We start from the raw sequence: 17,727 nt of genomic DNA on the forward strand, positions 1-17,727 counted from the left end.
TTGGAGCGCGTTGTAGTCGGCCAATGGCCTCGACTGACCGCAGTACAGCTGCGGAGTCGAGCGACACCAGGGACGATTCCCCGCAGGACGACACCTATGCCGCTCCCTACGGTCGCTCCTGCTTAGACTGCTCACAGGCCAAGTGCAAGTGCATCTACTCCAAAGCCAACGGGAAATGTCAGAGGTGCGTATGTCGTCTACATGTCTTAGCTCCAATCGTAACATAATTATAGGTGCCAACGCTTGGACAAGGAATGCCGTCAGCCCGCTACTACCCGCCGCTCGACCACACGAAGATCAGCCGTCTCTAAGAGCACATCGAAGACAAACCGGCTGGAGGATAAGATAGAGAACCTGGTTGCGCTGCTCCGGGCAGGCATACATCCTGCAAATGCTTCTACAAGTTTACTCAGAGAGCTGGCGCAATTACCCGAGAACCAGAAGTCCACCGGCATCAATGCTGTGTCGCCACCAGGCCATTCTGACATCTCTATGAATAGCTCAGGACCTAGCTCCGTTTACACACGCCTCACGAATGGCACAGAGTCGACACCAGAAGCTAGCCTGTCGGACGGCGGAGGAGGCTCGTTATCGACAGGCGTCTCAGCCGAGCATGAAATGGAGCCAACAGGCGTTCAGGCAGAGGAATATTTTACTGTGTTTCTCACTCAAATGCTACCGTACTTTCCGTGCATATACGTTCCACCAGGCACTACTGCGCAGAAGCTCCGTCGTGATAAACCTTTTACATGGGTTTGTATCATGGCTATCGCGTCCAAAAGCAGCGCACAACGTCGCATTCTCTTTGATCGAATCAAACAAACGGTTGCGCAAAGATTAGTGCATGAATACACCTGTCGCGAACTTGATATGCTTCAAGGGATTCTCCTATATCTTGGGTGGTATGTATTTAGCCATAACGGATACTGCCTATCGGCTGACATGGGTACCAAGGTCCAATCAGCAAGTCTACAACAAAGCCAACATATACGTATTTGCACAGTTAGCAATGGGAATCGTCTACGAAATGGGTCTATTCAACCCAGAAGCGAAGGGGAAGCATATGTTGCTTTGTGTTCATCCTGAGCCGCACGAGAACCGTACGGCACCCCCGCGCCAGGTTATGGAGGAGCGCAGAGCTGTTCTGGGGTGCTTTCTATTGACATCCACGTAAGAACTCCCCGCAACCCTGTCTCGATGTCACAACTGATGCTCTAACTTTCTCCAGAATCGCAACCTTTCTGCAGCAGAGTGACTCTTTGCGGTGGACACCTCATTTGGAAGACTGTCTTCGCCTCCTTGAAGAGCAGCAAGAGTGTGCCAATGACGGAATTCTTGTGCAGCAAGTTCGACTTCAATTAGTCACGGACAGGCTCAGTTTGGGTAGTAGGTATGGAGGTTCAGCGAGCGTTGAGTCGATGCGACCGTCGCCTTCCGTTTATCTCCGCCCAATGCAGACGCAGCTGCAGTCACGCCTTCAGGAAATCATGAGCAGACATGGTTCTCACTCTAAGGGATATAGTCAGTGTCCAAGGTTCCACAGACCATCTACGATGCCTGTTACTCATCTGCTCTAGAAATTGTCCTCTTGCATCATTACAACACCTCGCTGAGTCTCTATGAATCTGCGCTCCCAAAGGGTGCCATTTCATCAACTGTTAATGTGACGTACGAGCACCTTGACTACCTGTATGGTTGCCTCGACGCCACAAAGTCGTGGTTTGATGTATTCCTGAGCATACCGCCCGGGGAATACATTGGATTTACCTTCGCCGTGTTCGCCCAAATGGTCCAGAATCTGGCCACTCTCTTCCAGCTCTCCACTCTGGAGAGTTCACTTTGGGATACGACTAATGTTCGACGAACGGCCGATATCTTACAGATTTTGGACACGATCGTCAGCAATATGAGCCTAGTTGCGACCATTAATGGCCTGGATGGAGATCCTGGAGCAGATATCTTCTCTACAATAGCTCAGACATATCACGCCGTCCGCGTGGGATGGGAAACCAGGCTCTTTACTAACCCCATAAGTTCATCTGTGGTGGATTCAGTCCCACAACTTAATCACACTCTTCCCGATATCCTCACTACCCCGGCTGATCCTTTACCACTGATTGGGGATAATGATTGGTTGACAGATGCGCTGAACACCATGAACCGCAATGAGAATGGATGATCGGACTGGTGCTTAAGTCAAGCCGAGATCCTACAGCAGGATTACTGGTCGAATGTGGGGATAGTGAAGTAATCTACACCAAGGTTCTGACACTGTCTACGGCGACGCACGCTTGCCAAAATTTTCTGAAGTGGTCACCACCAGCAAGCCGCAACGCGCCAAGGTCGAAGATTGTACGATTCCTTAATTTCCTGACGATTGCACAGTCATATTGTATGTAATTTCTACCTTTATCTCAGATGTACACATTGTACGGGGTAGCACTAAGGACAACCCAGATGCACTCGCTAAGCAACCAAAGCCAGCCTAACCAGCCATTGCCAACACCGCATAGTTTCTGATATCATTCAATTCCCCTCGCAATCGTGCCTCTAAGGCGAGACAGACCGACATTGAATTGTCATTTGCGAGGTCATCGTGGCGACAGTAACGGCAAGCGAATATTTGCACCAGCGCTTGTACTTTGTTCAATCCAGTCATTACTACCTGGATCACCATCCGTTTAGAATCACTCTTGCTCAGTTCGAACTCTCCGATCTTGATTGGAGGGAAATCCACGAATGTGCAACTTGAATGAGAACTAAAGACTTTGCAGTCGCTGATAATTCCAGCATACCAAGTGAGGATCTTAGTTATTGCTTCGGCGATCGACGGGGCGAAAAGAGATGCGACGCGGCAATGGCACTCTAGCACCGCAGAAAAGTTGCTCATAGCGTCTTCATTGAGTCGTAGGACGGTATCAAGGCTGAGCAATTGAGACACATCCACTTGCCGGATATAATACTCAAGCGGATAATCAAGTCTTCCCAGTGTCTCCACGATCATTGGGAGACAAGTGGAGACGTGCCAAGTGGTGTCGCTTGAGCAAGGGGAAGATGCGCGTGAGGAGTGTAGTAAAGATAAGGTGGGACTTAGTACTGAGTCCATCTGGTTGTCTGACTGCAGAGTTTCTGAAGTGAAGGTCGACTGAGGTGTGGTTATGTCAAATGGGAGGTTGAGCTCGTGATCCAGGAATTTCCAGTCACCTAGGTTTTGGATATCACAGGATGAATGACTTGTTGTAGATGTGATTTTGGTTTCTGGCGAGCAGTAGATATGACTGCCTGCTGTTGATTCGGGATCGTAAGACGTAGAGAGCAGGTCCAGATCAATACACGGGTCTGGCGAGCAGGGTTGAGATTTCACAGCAGGGAGGCTAGGTGAGCGATGAGAGAGTCGTGGTCGTCCCTTTGGTCGAACGATCCCGTAATTGCAAGCTTGCTTCCTCGCCACGCAGCGATCACATCTAGGATGCTGTTTTCCACAGCGCACCTTGGACTTGGCGCAGGCATCGCAGCTGTCACGAGTCTTTCGACGGCTTGTAGTTCTGGAGACGTTGTCCGCCAGGCTGACAGTTGTAGATGGTGATGAGGAGCCAATCATCTTAATTCTAAGATCTTTCAGATTCTCATATGTATGTCACTTCCATTTTACGGTCAGGTTGCACCCCTAAGAGGATACTTATGTTCCTTCCACCTTGCTAACAGGTAAGTAATTCTACGAAATCCGTGCAAAATTGAAGCGGATTTGATGTCTACGTGAACACAACCCCGGAGGTAGCATGATGCAGTATCTGCAAAGTAGTAACATCAGGGAAGTAAAGTACATCATTGGACCAATTCCAATGTTGAAGAATCCGCCAAGAACCAATTCCGGGCGGGCATCGTCTACCATTTGAGGCTATGGTGGATGTCGGGAATCCCCCGGAATCCCGGTCGAATCCCGGCGGTCAGCGGGTTCTGGCATTGTTGTCCGCTTTGTCAGGTGACTTGGGAGGGCTGTATGTTCACGTGATTTGATAGAATCTGGGTATTGTTAGAAGGGTAATATGCATAGAATAGATTGAATGTCATTTGCTGTTCGTGATAGTACTAGAGTTTAGAGGGATGTAGGTACATTCAAAAAGGGGCTGACAGGAAATGTAGGACAAAAGGTACATGTCCAGTGGGACGTTGTCGGTTGCGTGGTCTCCGAGTGTTATGGTATCAAGGTAGGGTCCTACATGACTAGTAATACGGGTCTACACTATATCACTCACTGCGAGCAGTAGACAACGGTCCAGTGGGTTCACGTGGTGTATAACAAAAATTCAAACTATACTACTTTCATTATACATATCAAGCTATCAAGTACAATAACAGACAATATACATCTTTAACCTACAGAATAATCGTACCACAATCTCTAACCTAAACAGCCTGCAAAACAGCCATCCCCAGCACCCCCGGCACCAAAAACGCCCTACCCAACTCTGATAGACCCGTCGGCACCACACCTCCCCCGCTAGACGTCGCCGTCGTGAATGTCAACGTCGCAGCCGCCGTCCCTGTAGAAGCAGCAGGCGTATACGCCGTAACACTAGCCGGCCAATCCCCGACAGCACTAGGCAACGCCGTCCCAGTGCCAATCTCCACAATCTCATCTTCACCTCCATTCTGATCATCATCATCCTTCAGCGTCGCAACGCCCACAAACTGATTATTATAATCCACAGCGACATACATCCGTCTCAGAAAGGGAACACCCAGCTCCGCACGAGTTTTGTAATCTGAATCCTGGGCCTGAATGCCGAACTTGCATAGTCCGTCACGCGTCCACGGGACGAAGAGCTCATCCCAGGACACAGAGAAGGTCATGTTGCCGATGGCTAGAGAGATTGTGTGAGATTCGGTTTCCTGGCGGGCGCAGGGAAGGACCCCGTAGAATCTTGAAGTGGAGATCACGCCGTCCATGGTTATGTTAAGGTCGGTGTAGAGGGATTGGACGGTCGAGTTGGGGAGGTAGGTGATTAGTTCTTCGGTTCTGAGCATCATGGGGGTGGAGGAGGGAATAGGGTAGGTGGAATTATCGTTGGTGTTGGTGGTTAGTTGGAGGGAGTCAGCTTCGACGGTGACGAATGGATTGTTGGTGATGCTGTGGTCTGCGAAGGAGAAGGCTTGCAGGGGCCCGTTGAATTTGGAGGTGTTGATGCCTCCAAAGATGATGCTGGGGGTGGTGGTGTTTCCGTTGTCGCCGATTAGGCTGAAGGATGGGGAGGTGGTGAGGCCGCGATCGACCAGGATGTAGGGGAAGCTGGTGTTGACGGAGGAGAGACCGAGGGAGCTGTCTATGTGGTGGTTAGACAATGGTCAGATGATGGATAAATAGGGTGGTAAGGGAGAGAGGGGGAACTGACAGGAAATGTAGGACAAAAGATACATGTCCAGTGGGACATTGTCGGTTGCGTGATCTCCAAGAGTTATGGTATCAAGGTAGGAGTAGTCGACACCTGCATCGTGTCTCTGTGTGTAGGTGAGATGCTGATAAGTGGATGAATCGGTGGGTTTGTAGAAGCCGAATTCGGAGCAGAGTTCATCGTCAGAACATTCGTAATTCTCATCGAGGGTGTATGCGGGCTCGACCCTTGAGCGCGTAAGATCTAGTAGGAAACTTAGTGACTGCGCAGGGGTTCCAATTGAGGCGTTCATCCAGTAGCTGTCGCCCTGTTGATTGTTAGGGTTGTCGAGTTGATGACATAGATGGAGAGTGGGAGAGCTGACTGACATATATCACTAGAGGAGCTTCTACTGTCTTGGAGCTATCCCGCTTGGCAATATGGACATCCTCAAGATTGCCAAAAGGAAATGGAACCACAAGTGAATCATCTCGCTGGCTCGATAGGGCACTGCTGCAAGTTGACAAAGCCAACGCGACGGCAAGGCGCAAGGTAGAAGACGTCATTTTGATGGAGCGAAATCAGGCACATCGACGGTTCTCTGAGGTCAGTGTATTGACCGTCAATATCGACGCAGGGTCTTGCTCTTATTAAGTGATGATAGTAATCGCATCCAAGCTCAAAACAGGGCACCACGGGGCACACTCCGCCGCCCGCTTGGCAGCCCCAAGGCCAAGGCCCCAAGACCCTGAAAGACGAATAACGTGCTCCATATTCAGGCACGTAGAGGAACTATATTTCAGGGGTCCAAGCCATGCGAAATCGGGTGGGGGAAGGATCAACCTTTACTGGTAGAGGTTAGGGTTGCCGAGAACCCGGCGAATCCCAAGTTTGCTTGGAAGAATTGTGATTGGATGGAGAATTGAGCCAGAGACGGAGGTTACATGATGGCTCGTATCAGTTCAAGTTTTTTTTCTCTTTTATGCTGCATAGCTAGGTATAACTGTTGGGTCATTATTCCTTTGCTGTTTGACCATTTCCTTGGGTTCCTTGGAAATGAATCATGCGAAAAGCCTCATCTGTTTAAGGCTGACACTAACTAAATGTGGTCAATTCAGCCCAACTGGGTTAGACCACCATAGCCGGGATCACCTGATACAAGCATCCCTCAGGCATCAACTGTCAGGCATCATCTTCTTGCACTTGGGCGGGGCAGTTCATCTCTTCAGATAATCCACCCCAGAAGGTGCTACTAAGACTTGGAGTCAGTTCGATGGGATAGTCTACTATAGCTACGAGTCGTGCTGAATCTCATAGACGCCCTGCCCACCTTGTCCAGGATGACCAGATCCCTCATCGTCTTACTGGCCTTGACCAAGGAAAGGATGAGGCTGAGCAGGGTGGCTTGTCTCATGCCTATCGCTAACGCCCGATTGGCGTGATGAGAAAACCTTCTGTTGGAGCGGGGTAACGGGCGCTATGCTGTTAATCATCTTTCAGCAGGTGCTACTGCTAACCCAATCCCTGCTTTGGAAGCTCCGACTTTAGCTGCAGTACCGAACATGTCCTCCTGCTCCTCCGACACGGATCCAGATACAGATCCACACGTGGTTATGCGAGAACGAAATCATTACAATGGGGTCTACGATACACCCATTGCTACCTTTCTGGCAAATGCGTCTACCTGCTTGGATTGCAATCTGGTGCTGCAAGTCATCGAGGCTGTCAAGCCAGGCTGGGTAAAAGAGAACGCGCATCTCGGTCTAGTTGACTACCACCGGGAGAAATCAGAGGATGACAAGTCTACGATAGTGCCTCAGTTTACCCTGCACCTGCAGCAGTCGGTAGGAATGGCAGGTGTTGACTTGCACCAGCCTACTTCCTTCCACTTTTTCAAACGTGCTGCCACTGCACGCTACGAGCCGCATCATGTCGATTCGCATGCTGGCAAAAGCCCTGAATTCACCGGGAATTTTCTCGCTCAGTCCCTCGAAGTGACGCATGATTCAGGCTCACCAGCAGCCTTTGAACGAGCTCATCAATGGCTATCATACTGTGACGAGCATGACGGAGCCTGTAAGCCTCCAAATCCTGGATACAAGCCGCGGCGCCTTATCAATGTCGGCTCGTCGGATGGGACCCGCCATCCATTCCTCTTCGAACCTGCCGAGCCTGCCCGCTACGCATGTCTCAGCTACTGTTGGGGTAAGGATCTTGACCAAGTCCTGACCACAACGACCAATAACATAGAGTCGCATTACCAAGCTATCGAACTCTCCACCTTACCACTAGCCCTTCAAGACGCCATCACTGTCTGCCGAAACCTCGAGATACCCAATCTATGGGTCGACTCTCTGTGCATCGTCCAAGATGACCGACTTGCCTGGTTACACGATGCATCAGCAATGCACGATATCTATCTCAACTCTTATCTAACCATCTCAGTCAAGGAACCCAACTCATGCAAGTTGGGATTTCTCGGCAAACAGCGCTTCGGTGAGCCTACCTGGCAACAACTCCTTCGTCTCACCCGCCCAGACAACGCCCCCGGCTTAGACCTGTTAATACGCCCAGGGGAGTTCTACCCCAGATCGTATCGAGACCGATCATCTCTCGACAGAAGGGGATGGTGTCTACAAGAGTCCATCCTACCCAACCGCAGACTCTGTTACGACGGCAACGAAATGATCTGGGAGTGTCTCTGTCGCCAGCTCTGTGAATGCGGACATGCAGTGGCACCCCAAGTACCACACCTCACGACCCTGGATTACGGCAAGCTCGGAGCTTCCATCAAAACCGAGATCCTGAAGGGGAAAATCCGCTCTAAGAGACAAGGCTACTCAGAGTGGCACCAGTTTTCGCTGGGCTCACGATCATGGCTTGAGCCTCATCAGGAGATATACCAGAGATGGAGAGACCTTGTCTCGGACTATTCGCACCGATCACTCAGCAAGAAGCATGACCGATTACGGGCTATTTCGGGACTGGCGAGAATGGTGGGGAATAATATGCGGCAAGGACCCGAAGCAGCAGATGAGTATCTGGCTGGACTTTGGAAGAAAGAGCTCCCTTTTGATCTGTCGTGGGAGGTTGAGCCCCTTACTGAAGGTGCGGAGGTACTGGAGAGTGGCGAGGTAAATGCGAATGAAGCTGCGTATCATATCCCGAGCTGGTCGTGGGCGTCTGTGGGAAGACCGGTCGGCTATCGATTCGACCTTCCGTTGGAATTATGGAAATATGAGCCTGTGGCCGTCGATCAGTGCATCGTTGAGCGAGTTCATTGTCAACATGAGCTACTGGAGGACCCTATGAGTGCCGTTACAGACGGCTCTATTGTTTTAACAGGCGCTTTTGCGCAAGTGAAGCTGATTCACCTCAAGCAAACACAAGGAACCGCTCGAGAAGATCACGAAGGCCTCATCATCGATGAAGGTGGTATCCAACGGGATACATTTGTGCAGTGCTCCACTGGGCACAAGTTGAGAGTGACCCTCGACAAGCTGGAGGTGAACGATCCAGACGAATCGTATTACTGTCTCCGATTGTTTTCGTGGGTATCTAAATACGACCGGAGGATGGGCCCGGAGACATGGTTTCTCGTACTGGCGACATCAACGCGCAAACTAGGTGCTTTTGAGAGAAGGGGTGTTGGTCTGTGGAATACATGGCGAGGTGATGCGGGTAACATGTCTTGTCCTATTTTCGAGGGGTGTGCAGCTGCTACAGTGGAGATTGTTTAGATGAGACTGGCGCTTGGTTGGGCTAATGTGGAGACACGGCAGCATATCTGTAATAGATGATCTACATTAGTTTAGCTTTGGGGTGTTATAGGCTGCTAGATTGTACGGTGGACCCAATTTGGCTACCGTAAATATGACTAGGATTGACTGTAGAATGATGAGAACACGAAAATGCTACAGCCTAGTGTGGCTGTGAAATATCATCTACAGGATGCAGCAGCACATCAAACATGTTGCATAATTCCTCATGGTAATTGGAAACGGCAGAAGTGATCGCCAAAAGCACGTGTGAATCTCACTCAGCAATCCCCTCATCAGTTCATCGCTTCCCCACACACCCTATTGCCAACCTCCCATCCCATCCCATCCATAGCCACTGAATTAAGGCTCCAACACAGTCAACTTCTCCGGCTGCTGCAACAGCAACAACGGCCCAGCAAGCACACTGTCCTCCGTCGGTGCCCCAGCCTCATCAGCAATAGCAATAGCAATAATGCCCGCACCCTTATCAAATGATCCCGGAATAACCGTCTCATTAGTGCTGATATCGAACGGCACACTAATATTCTGCAACCCATGAAAGAACACCGCATAGTAATCCCCTCCCTCCACGAACGCCGGATCACTGCTAAACTCAAGCTGAATCTTCGACCCCGGATGCCCAGTAGTAGTATTCGTCACATACCCAATCTCCGGCAAGTTCTGGTTCGGGTACGGATACTGCGGGTTCTCAGACGGACAACTCCCCGACGCCACGAAAGAGTTCGTCAACGCCAGGATCTGGTTAGCGTAGGGATACACCGTGTCAGCCGGGCCGGAGAAGGGACTCACGCCCCAGATATCGATGAGAGACCAGGCGTTATGCCGGGTTTCGATCTCACCGATGGCGACGAGGGCGGAGCGGGTGTCGGTTGTGTTGGCTTCGCGGACGAGGCCGGTGAGGAAGGCCATGCTGTTGACTTCGATGTAGACTTGGAGGGCGAGAAAGGTTTCCGGGTCATTGTTGAAGCCGAAGCTGTAGTTGCAGGGGCCGGGTTTTAGGGATGTAGAGGAGATTTCGTCTTGGAAGATGCGGATGTGGCCGGCTTCGTTGTCGCGGATTTCGGCGATGCGGTCGTAGGTGCTGTTTGGGTAGCCCAAGTCGCTGAAGGAGGAAGGAGTGAAGGCTTCAACGCCTTGTTGGTAGAAGGAGTAGATGATCCATTCGGCGCTGAGGAGGTTTTGGAAGAGTACGTCGTCTGGACCGGCGGGACCGGAGGATGTTGCTGGGATGACACGGGTGTAGTTGGCTGGTATGGGGGTGGGTTCGCCGGTGTATGTTGCGAAGAGGGGAGATTCGCCGGGGATGGGATTAGGGTCGAGTTTGGGGGATCTGGCTTTGGGGAGGGCTAGAGATAGCCCTATAAGGGAGGCTAGGGGGAGGATGTTGAGGGATAGCATTTTAGTGAGGGACGGAAGTGATCGGTTCTGCTAGGATTATAATAGAGGGAATGAGTGCTTGAGATAGACAGTGATATTGAGATTATAGTCTCTGCCTGAGACGAATTCGGTGACCTTATATAACATCAATTTGGACAAAGACTCACATCAGACGCATTGACAGCGATGAGCTGCAGCTGCGCCTCTCTGCCCAAGCCATGATTCTCCGGCAGTGCATTTGATACGATGAACATGTCGCACGTAACTGTATCGTGATGAAGTCATATTTCCATCTCCGTCAGTTAGAAAGTCGATCAATCGTAACAGCATCTCATACGCATGTGGAGCTAACCTAATCGGGAAGGTGATTCGTAGGACGAAATAAATTTCCCGATGCGGCAATGCGGGATTGGCGGCGGCATCTCGGAAACTCAACGATCCACCGCAAACCATTGAAGAATACGAGCCGTGCAACGTGGACTCAGCCTCCCATCAGATAGGCATCCCTCATATTCCTAGAAAGGTGCTAAGACAAGCATTTTTGGTACGTAACTTGGCATGTGTCGAAAAGTGAATTTTAACGTTTCGCACGGAGAATCCCTCCGATCCGATGCTGCTGCCTTGGGCCTTTTAAGGGCCAAGCCTCGACACCCAACGAGGAGACATGCCAAAAGCGGTAATGTGTTTCGTAGGAGCATACGAGACTTCAAAGTTTTCATGATAGACAAGTCTTGGATATTATTCTTCCCTGGCTGGTTTGCCTATAAAACGCATGCGACCATGCTGGAACTCATATTGATAATGATATACTATCTTTTCAATGATTCAAGTCTCTGAATAGAGAGCAATTTTTTCTGTCGTCTGACCAGGTCCTGTAGATTGATACCTCAAAATGTCTGTCGTGACAGCACAAGGTGTTGCAATTGCTGAGTTGATCGTCTATATACCTATATCCCTTGTTACTCTCTTCGTCGTCCTCCGCCATGGCTTTCACAGACAGCTCGGGTGGATCTACCTCTTCATATTCAGCGGAGTCAGAATCGCAGGTGCTGTGATGGAGATCCTCAGTGAGACACATCCAGACAATACGACAGACCTGGAGTGGGCTATAATATTACAGTCAGTGGGGCTCTCTCCACTGTTGTTATCTAGCCTTGGCCTGCTGAAAAGAGTGTACGTTAAGTCATCAGATGTGCTTGTTGCTTTAACCCCATCGAAGAACTCACATTTGATAGTTCTGATGAGATCTGCGACCATGCGCCATCAACCCAAGGCTCCCGGGTCACTATGGTGTTGCAGAAACTGAGTTCATTCAGCAGTGTCGCAGCGAAGCTGTAAGTACCGAAACTCAATCGGGGTAGCTGAGACGCTGACAGTTGCATCCAGAAAGGGGTTTTATAACAAGAAAGAAACCGCCATATCCGGTCGCAGCAAAGTCGTTCAGTTGCTCCATATCCCAGCCCTCATAGCGTTGATTCTTTCGATCATCGGCGGTTTGGACCAATACTCATCGGATACCTCTGAGCACTCCGGGGGAAAGACCGAAACCCGTGTTGGAATCATTCTATTCCTCGCAATCTACATCGTGCTTTGCATCCTGTGGTCAACAACCGTCAAAGACCTCCCTCGGATGGCGCCAAGCCAGAAGCGTATCGTCGGCGTGGTTCTGATAGCATTGCCATTGATCGCTTGCCGTCTGTTGTACAGTCTTGTCGCCGATTTAGCCATGACCGTCGATTTTCATTGGTCGATGGAAATGTGACAATCCGGCTGTGCATGGCCATCATAGAGGAATTCCTTGTGGTGTTGATGTACACTGTGCTTGGTGTGTTTACTCCTCGGTCAGAAGTCGCAGTGAACAGCACAGTCTCAAATCCTCAAAAATGGCCATCTCAAGCCAAGAACCCGCGATTTCATACTTCGCCTCTTGATCCTCGCAATGCTCATAATAATGGACAGTATGAGCCTGTTTAGCCGCCAGCTTCCGGTGATAGCGTCTACCACGTGATTAAAAACCATAAAACAAAATCATTGGCGTTGAAAGTTATTAATGTTGATTCTTATGTCATGCTTTGATTGAATGCACATGTTGTTTCAAAGGTCGAAATACTCTCTGATTTTTGGTGAATCATGCCATTGTAGAGAAGCTGAAGGTTAATCTGTTTATAGAGCTTCAGCTTCGTTCCATGATCCCCCCTCCTGGCCGTCTCGTTTAGGCGAAGAATATTCCGGGGATAGCCAGGCCCGCGTGCTCTCGCCCTCTCTCACCAATTGTGCCATTGCTAATGCCTGGTTGATACCCATAGAATGGCCGATCTTATCTAGACAATGGATGATCCAACTTCGAAGTTCCTTGGGCGCATAACCAGAGTCTGCAGCAATCAACAAAGGCCACATTAAGGCAAAACCACCGGCTGCTGGAGCTCCAAATGGAGATTCAGATGACAAGTGAGGAGGCTTCGATGCACGATGCTTATTTGCGTCTGAGCTTTTGAAAGTCGTGGAACCGGAGAATTTGTCGACGTGGCTGTCATCCACCACAGAGCCAAGATGAAATGGCACACTTGCGCAAATATCCTCAACGAGCTGGCGGGAAATTTGCTGACATTCTCGCAATAAATGTTGATGCTCTTCTTTCGTATTGCCCGGAAAGTGGATGTTCATGGCACCGATCGCTTCGACAATCAACTCCAGGAGTACCAGCCTAGCAGATCGATAGTTATTCCAGAAGCTACTCACGGTGATGTCTCTATAGGTATGATATTGAGCGCCCCAAACAGTGTCGACCGTAGGTACTCCCTGAGCCAGGGCAACGTTGACAGTCTTGTAACCCATTGAAGCAGGTATATCGGACATTATTGATTGGATTTGTGCATCTAGATTCAAGGCATAACGCACGATCTCCGATGGGCAGCTTATTGTGCCCTCCTTGATAGCTGCACAGAGGTCCCCAAGTGGAATGGTCACGCTGCTGAGTCGATCGACAATCGCATCATCTTTATTCGGTCTGTACTTGGCTGTTTCTTGACTGAGGCGACGAATCATTGCCGAGGTATGCTTTTGCCGATATATATGACTGAGCACCTAAATAGTTTCTCATTAGCGTCTTCTGTGAATGGGCTTCATATCTGTCCCACTGCAAGAGATATAGCTGAGGATCTAACTAGTTTACTCACTATTTGGGTGCGTAATTGACTGAATAACGCCAATCCTTCCGGTCGAGTTAGTTGCTCTGGACCCCGAGTCTCAATCAAAATTGCCGCGCCATCTAAGTGCTTAATCCATCGATTGATGAAAAGACCGTCGCTGCAGGTCAATACCTTAGGAGACTTGTGTTAGCTTAAAACCTGGTTGCTGATTAGGTCGTTCTCACTTCAAACATGCTCAGGAGCACGACTGTAGCCAAGGTTTCGTCCCTCGTAGACAAATGCGCGTGACTGAGGGAGCTACTAGTCTGAGACAACGCGGTCATATAATGTTGACGGGCTGTATACATAAGCTGTCGAGACCTATAGATGTTGGACAAGGCCGCCAGCCCGGCAGCCGTAAGAGCATCGTTCACAGCGGAGCTTTCTAGATGGTTTGCCAAAGTTGAAAGGTACGGCATGTACGCCCCTCGATCCCCCTTGGCGATGTAATTTACAAAGAGATATCCCTTCGCCAGTTCTGCGGTTGGATATGATAGGTTTGAGGAAGGTGAAGACGAGTAAGTCAGCATTTGGTTGCTGTTACCCTTGACGGTCCGCTTTTGTCGCTTGCTGATTTCTTCGGATTCCCTTTCGGCTTTAAGTTGTGCCTTGCGAATAACATCACGACTCTGGTCACGAAATTTATACTCCAAAGCAGATCGATACCCGGGACAGTCGACTTTGGCCCGAATGCACTGGGAGCATGACGGTTTCCCCCAATCGCACTAACGAATAATGGTTTTGTTTAGCTTAGTCTAACACTTAAACCATCTGGTTTGCCTCTCCCCCCGTTTGCCAATGTACATGACGGCTGATCACGAAGACGACAAAGAAAAAAACCACGCAACAGAGACACGCCGGTACCTTTAAGCGCCGCGGGCGACAGCGTTCGCAGGCCAGACTTGGCTTCCCGCTGTAAACCATCCTCGTGGGATGCTAAACTGAATGCTGTATACAAGAAACTGCAGAAGATCACTGAGAGATTACACCTCCTTGAGGGATCCGAGAAGGCTAAGGATTTTGATGAATGATTTGACTCGCAGGATCAATTGAAGGAGGAGATAGCGAGCCTGGCTGTGGATGCCTAAAATGAGAATCAAGCATTTCACGTGACAGAGCTTATCAAGTCTCAGAACCACGTGCCGCAAACCCAAACTAGTATCTAAGGCCGACATGATCGAAGGATAAGATTAGACCGAGGGTGTATAATGTAGAAATGCAGCCTTATCAGTAAGGCTGTGTCACTGGTTCCCAGGCACCAAATTACTTTCTACACAGCCATATGCGCCGGATTTAAGCCAGTGCTAGTCAGGCTCCTAGAAGATGACTTAGGTAGTATTCATCGACCCAGGAACACACCAAAACACATACATTATAGAATGGCAACTGGCAGCCATAACTCCACTCCTACAAGGTCCCCATCCACAAATGCTAGACCTCCCACTTAGTCCAGGCAGCGAAGAACAAAAAAGCAGAGAAATGGAGCTTCTGGACCATTACTACTAAGTAACCGAAAAAGTAAACCCTTCGGTAAACCCTTCCCGGGCTGAGGCATTCAAAGACCCATACCTCTCCATACGAGTTACCCCCACCAACCTGATATCCGGATGTTGGGAGCGCGAAGACATTTTCTCACTGCGCGAGTCTTTGATCAAAGTAGCCGCATACTGGAACCAACTTCAGCAAGGCCGCACACCATGCCCGATTGACTTCAACGCTGAAGAGCTAGCTGCACATGAACGCGAAAGGGAACTGATTGAAGGTCTTTCGAACATTGTTCAGCAGTTAGAAGAGGAGGGGTTTATTCCGAATGGAGGAATGGTTCGGCCGGAGGAGTACGAGCATGCCAAGATGGTGAGTGATTACTTTAAGCGCGAGTTTATAAATCTAGCCGAGAGCGATCAGCAACGGGAATTGCATGAGAAGGTCTGGCCTTATTAGGGTTGGGTTTGGGGGTGTATGATGGTCTTGTCATTTGGCTGCGTAGTATCGGTGTGGTATGTTAGATATTGATTGGGCTGTGTATGATTGCGGGATTGTATGGGCTTTGGGCCCAAATTACTTCCAACGGTTCAGTGCGTAATAAATTAGCATCATACAGGGCAGTACCCATAGGCTTACGGGATTGTAAATTTCACATGGAAAGAGATGATAAACTGATTGGGTCTTGACTTTCTTCGCTAATGAAATAAGACAACAATCTTGGAAAGACAAAGAGAGAGAAAGGGTTATCAGGGCAAATTAGAGCAGATGTGATGCTCTATTATATAGACTGAGCGAGAGCGCAAGAAGCACAGAGACTCGACTGGTAGTATCCCACATTTTCTCTCCTCAAGAGAACCCCGTAATCGTCCTAACCCTGCAAGCCCAGGTCTCTGGGTCATATAATTTCAGGCCGATTCTACGGTGACGAAGAAGGAGCCGCTCTCTCATCTCCGGCTCGAGGCCATCAGAAAGGAGCTCATCTGAGTCTTGTCCTAGACGTTCCAAATACCTTCGAGAAGTTGACACCCACGGTCTGATAAAAACAAACCATCCGTCAATTCGGCCTCGATCCCACATCACATATGCCCACTGACGGAGCACAGCCTGATCAAAGTTACCAACAAAGCCTCCTGCCTCTTCATCTCGATGGGCCCAGCGCCAGATGTCTTCTGGCCCGCTGTCCGGGTTGTGGTACCATGGCTGGGGGATGTACTTTTTTTCGTCCTCGGCATCGAAGTCTCCAAGTGCATGTTCCAAGGGTGGCCACCGTGACACCGGATGTAACCCATTATAGAGAAAACTGAGTAGTTGATCAATTCGTGGTGTTGCGCGTGTTACGTGCACGATCTGTTGCAACTGTTTTTCATTTTGAAGGGCGAACCGCCGCACATGAGTAAGACCCAATGATAGGTGAAACTGGAGATAGTTATGAAAGGCTATATCTGAACCCTGGGAGATATATTGCGGCCAATTTGAGCGAAGATTAGGGTCCTCAATAACTGATTGGCTCTCCGACTTAGTTATGATGAGACCTTACGGATCAGGGAACAGAAAATGTAAAACATACCTTGCTTAACCATGCGCATTAAGAAGTCATAGATGCAGTATAGTTGTTCGTTTTCCCATGGTGCAAAGCCTGCCGAACGCGCTGCTATAGCGTCCCACTCTTGCTGTAGGTTACAGTTTGCATGAAACCGGTACAGACTTCGGCTAATCCGGTTTCTCTCTGTCTTGGAGGGCGGTAAAAATGAGGAGAGGTTCTGGCTGGCTGAAGTAGAAGGTACTGGTAGAGCCTCTGCAGCCAATCGATCAACCAAATACTTCACGGCCTTATCGAGTCTATCGATCAAGAGAGCCTCAGAGAGCCTCCAATCCATAGAGGCTTCGAAATAATGTTGATCGCGTGCAAGGTATGGCACCATGAAGGTTTCGACTTGTTCGGTTGACCGATGGTCAATTTTGTTGGATGCGTGGGTCGCTAGGACATCATGAATCAGGGAAGGATCAAACTGGCGCAGCACGACTGGTCGTACGATGAACTGTTCTGCTCCTTTGAAAGCGTTGTACAGGCATGGTCCGGTCATGGCGGCGGCCTCCAGGGTCGTAATGTCTGGCGCGGCAGCGAGAATGGCTTCAAGCAGCTCCACTGGCAGCTCTTCAAGTCGTCTACTTGAACCCTGTGCCATGGTGAGTTCCGATATGGGGGTTTTGAGGTTGAATGTTAGACTCAGTATCAGAAAGGCCGGCTGTCACTGATGGTAGAGGGAGATGGATGGAGAATGAAAATGTTGAAGAGATGAGGGCATTAAATAATAATACAGTAGCCTCTCTTGTCATGGCTCTCGTTCTTTCACATCTCCACAGGTTTATTGATGTTCTTTGATGTCTCACGAGCAACGCAGATCTATCGGTATGGGTATCAAAGAAGATGTTGTAATGAGAGTACTACCAGGTCAACGCAAGAGACACATCCCGGTACCTTGACATAGAAAGTAGAGATGTACCTACATGGTCCATCGCCTA

The 17,727-nt window shown here is 49.6% G+C and overlaps 8 protein-coding genes across 8 annotated transcripts; 3 read left to right on the top strand and 5 right to left on the bottom strand.

Moving 5' to 3' along the window:
- Nucleotides 1-23: 23 nt before the first annotated feature.
- An11g09150 (uncharacterized protein) lies at nucleotides 24-2,179 on the top strand (the record flags this gene model as incomplete). The annotated part of the gene is made up of 5 exons (XM_059750494.1): nucleotides 24-184; nucleotides 234-902; nucleotides 955-1,149; nucleotides 1,229-1,436; nucleotides 1,535-2,179. The coding sequence occupies 5 exons, from the start codon at nucleotides 24-26 to the stop codon at nucleotides 2,177-2,179; spliced, it is 1,878 nt and encodes a 625-aa protein (XP_059606385.1).
- Nucleotides 2,180-2,485: 306 nt separating this feature from the next.
- Nucleotides 2,486-3,601, bottom strand: An11g09160 (uncharacterized protein; the record flags this gene model as incomplete). The annotated part of the gene is made up of 2 exons (XM_059750495.1): nucleotides 2,486-2,759; nucleotides 2,796-3,601. The coding sequence occupies 2 exons, from the start codon at nucleotides 3,599-3,601 to the stop codon at nucleotides 2,486-2,488; spliced, it is 1,080 nt and encodes a 359-aa protein (XP_059606386.1).
- Nucleotides 3,602-4,407: 806 nt separating this feature from the next.
- On the bottom strand, nucleotides 4,408-5,938 carry An11g09170 (uncharacterized protein; the record flags this gene model as incomplete). The annotated part of the gene is made up of 3 exons (XM_001394838.1): nucleotides 4,408-5,324; nucleotides 5,394-5,700; nucleotides 5,762-5,938. 3 exons carry the CDS (start codon nucleotides 5,936-5,938, stop codon nucleotides 4,408-4,410), a joined length of 1,401 nt encoding a protein of 466 aa, XP_001394875.1.
- A 996-nt stretch (nucleotides 5,939-6,934) lies between these two features.
- Nucleotides 6,935-9,112, top strand: An11g09180 (uncharacterized protein; the record flags this gene model as incomplete). Its single annotated transcript, XM_059750497.1, has 1 exon — nucleotides 6,935-9,112. One exon carries the CDS (start codon nucleotides 6,935-6,937, stop codon nucleotides 9,110-9,112), a length of 2,178 nt encoding a protein of 725 aa, XP_059606387.1.
- A 381-nt stretch (nucleotides 9,113-9,493) lies between these two features.
- Nucleotides 9,494-10,552, bottom strand: An11g09190 (uncharacterized protein; the record flags this gene model as incomplete). The annotated part of the gene is made up of 1 exon (XM_001394840.1): nucleotides 9,494-10,552. One exon carries the CDS (start codon nucleotides 10,550-10,552, stop codon nucleotides 9,494-9,496), a length of 1,059 nt encoding a protein of 352 aa, XP_001394877.1.
- An 871-nt stretch (nucleotides 10,553-11,423) lies between these two features.
- On the top strand, nucleotides 11,424-12,293 carry An11g09200 (uncharacterized protein; the record flags this gene model as incomplete). The annotated part of the gene is made up of 3 exons (XM_001394841.1): nucleotides 11,424-11,704; nucleotides 11,767-11,865; nucleotides 11,918-12,293. 3 exons carry the CDS (start codon nucleotides 11,424-11,426, stop codon nucleotides 12,291-12,293), a joined length of 756 nt encoding a protein of 251 aa, XP_001394878.1.
- Nucleotides 12,294-12,694: 401 nt separating this feature from the next.
- Nucleotides 12,695-14,894, bottom strand: An11g09210 (uncharacterized protein; the record flags this gene model as incomplete). Its single annotated transcript, XM_059750498.1, has 4 exons — nucleotides 12,695-13,615; nucleotides 13,708-13,851; nucleotides 13,905-14,444; nucleotides 14,709-14,894. The coding sequence occupies 4 exons, from the start codon at nucleotides 14,892-14,894 to the stop codon at nucleotides 12,695-12,697; spliced, it is 1,791 nt and encodes a 596-aa protein (XP_059606388.1).
- Nucleotides 14,895-16,050: 1,156 nt separating this feature from the next.
- On the bottom strand, nucleotides 16,051-17,390 carry An11g09220 (hypothetical protein; the record flags this gene model as incomplete). The annotated part of the gene is made up of 2 exons (XM_059750499.1): nucleotides 16,051-16,646; nucleotides 16,772-17,390. 2 exons carry the CDS (start codon nucleotides 17,388-17,390, stop codon nucleotides 16,051-16,053), a joined length of 1,215 nt encoding a protein of 404 aa, XP_059606389.1.
- Nucleotides 17,391-17,727: the final 337 nt, after the last annotated feature.

This window comes from Aspergillus niger, assembly GCF_000002855.4.
Source record: "Aspergillus niger supercontig An11".
In the NCBI taxonomy this organism is placed as follows: domain Eukaryota; kingdom Fungi; phylum Ascomycota; class Eurotiomycetes; order Eurotiales; family Aspergillaceae; genus Aspergillus; species Aspergillus niger.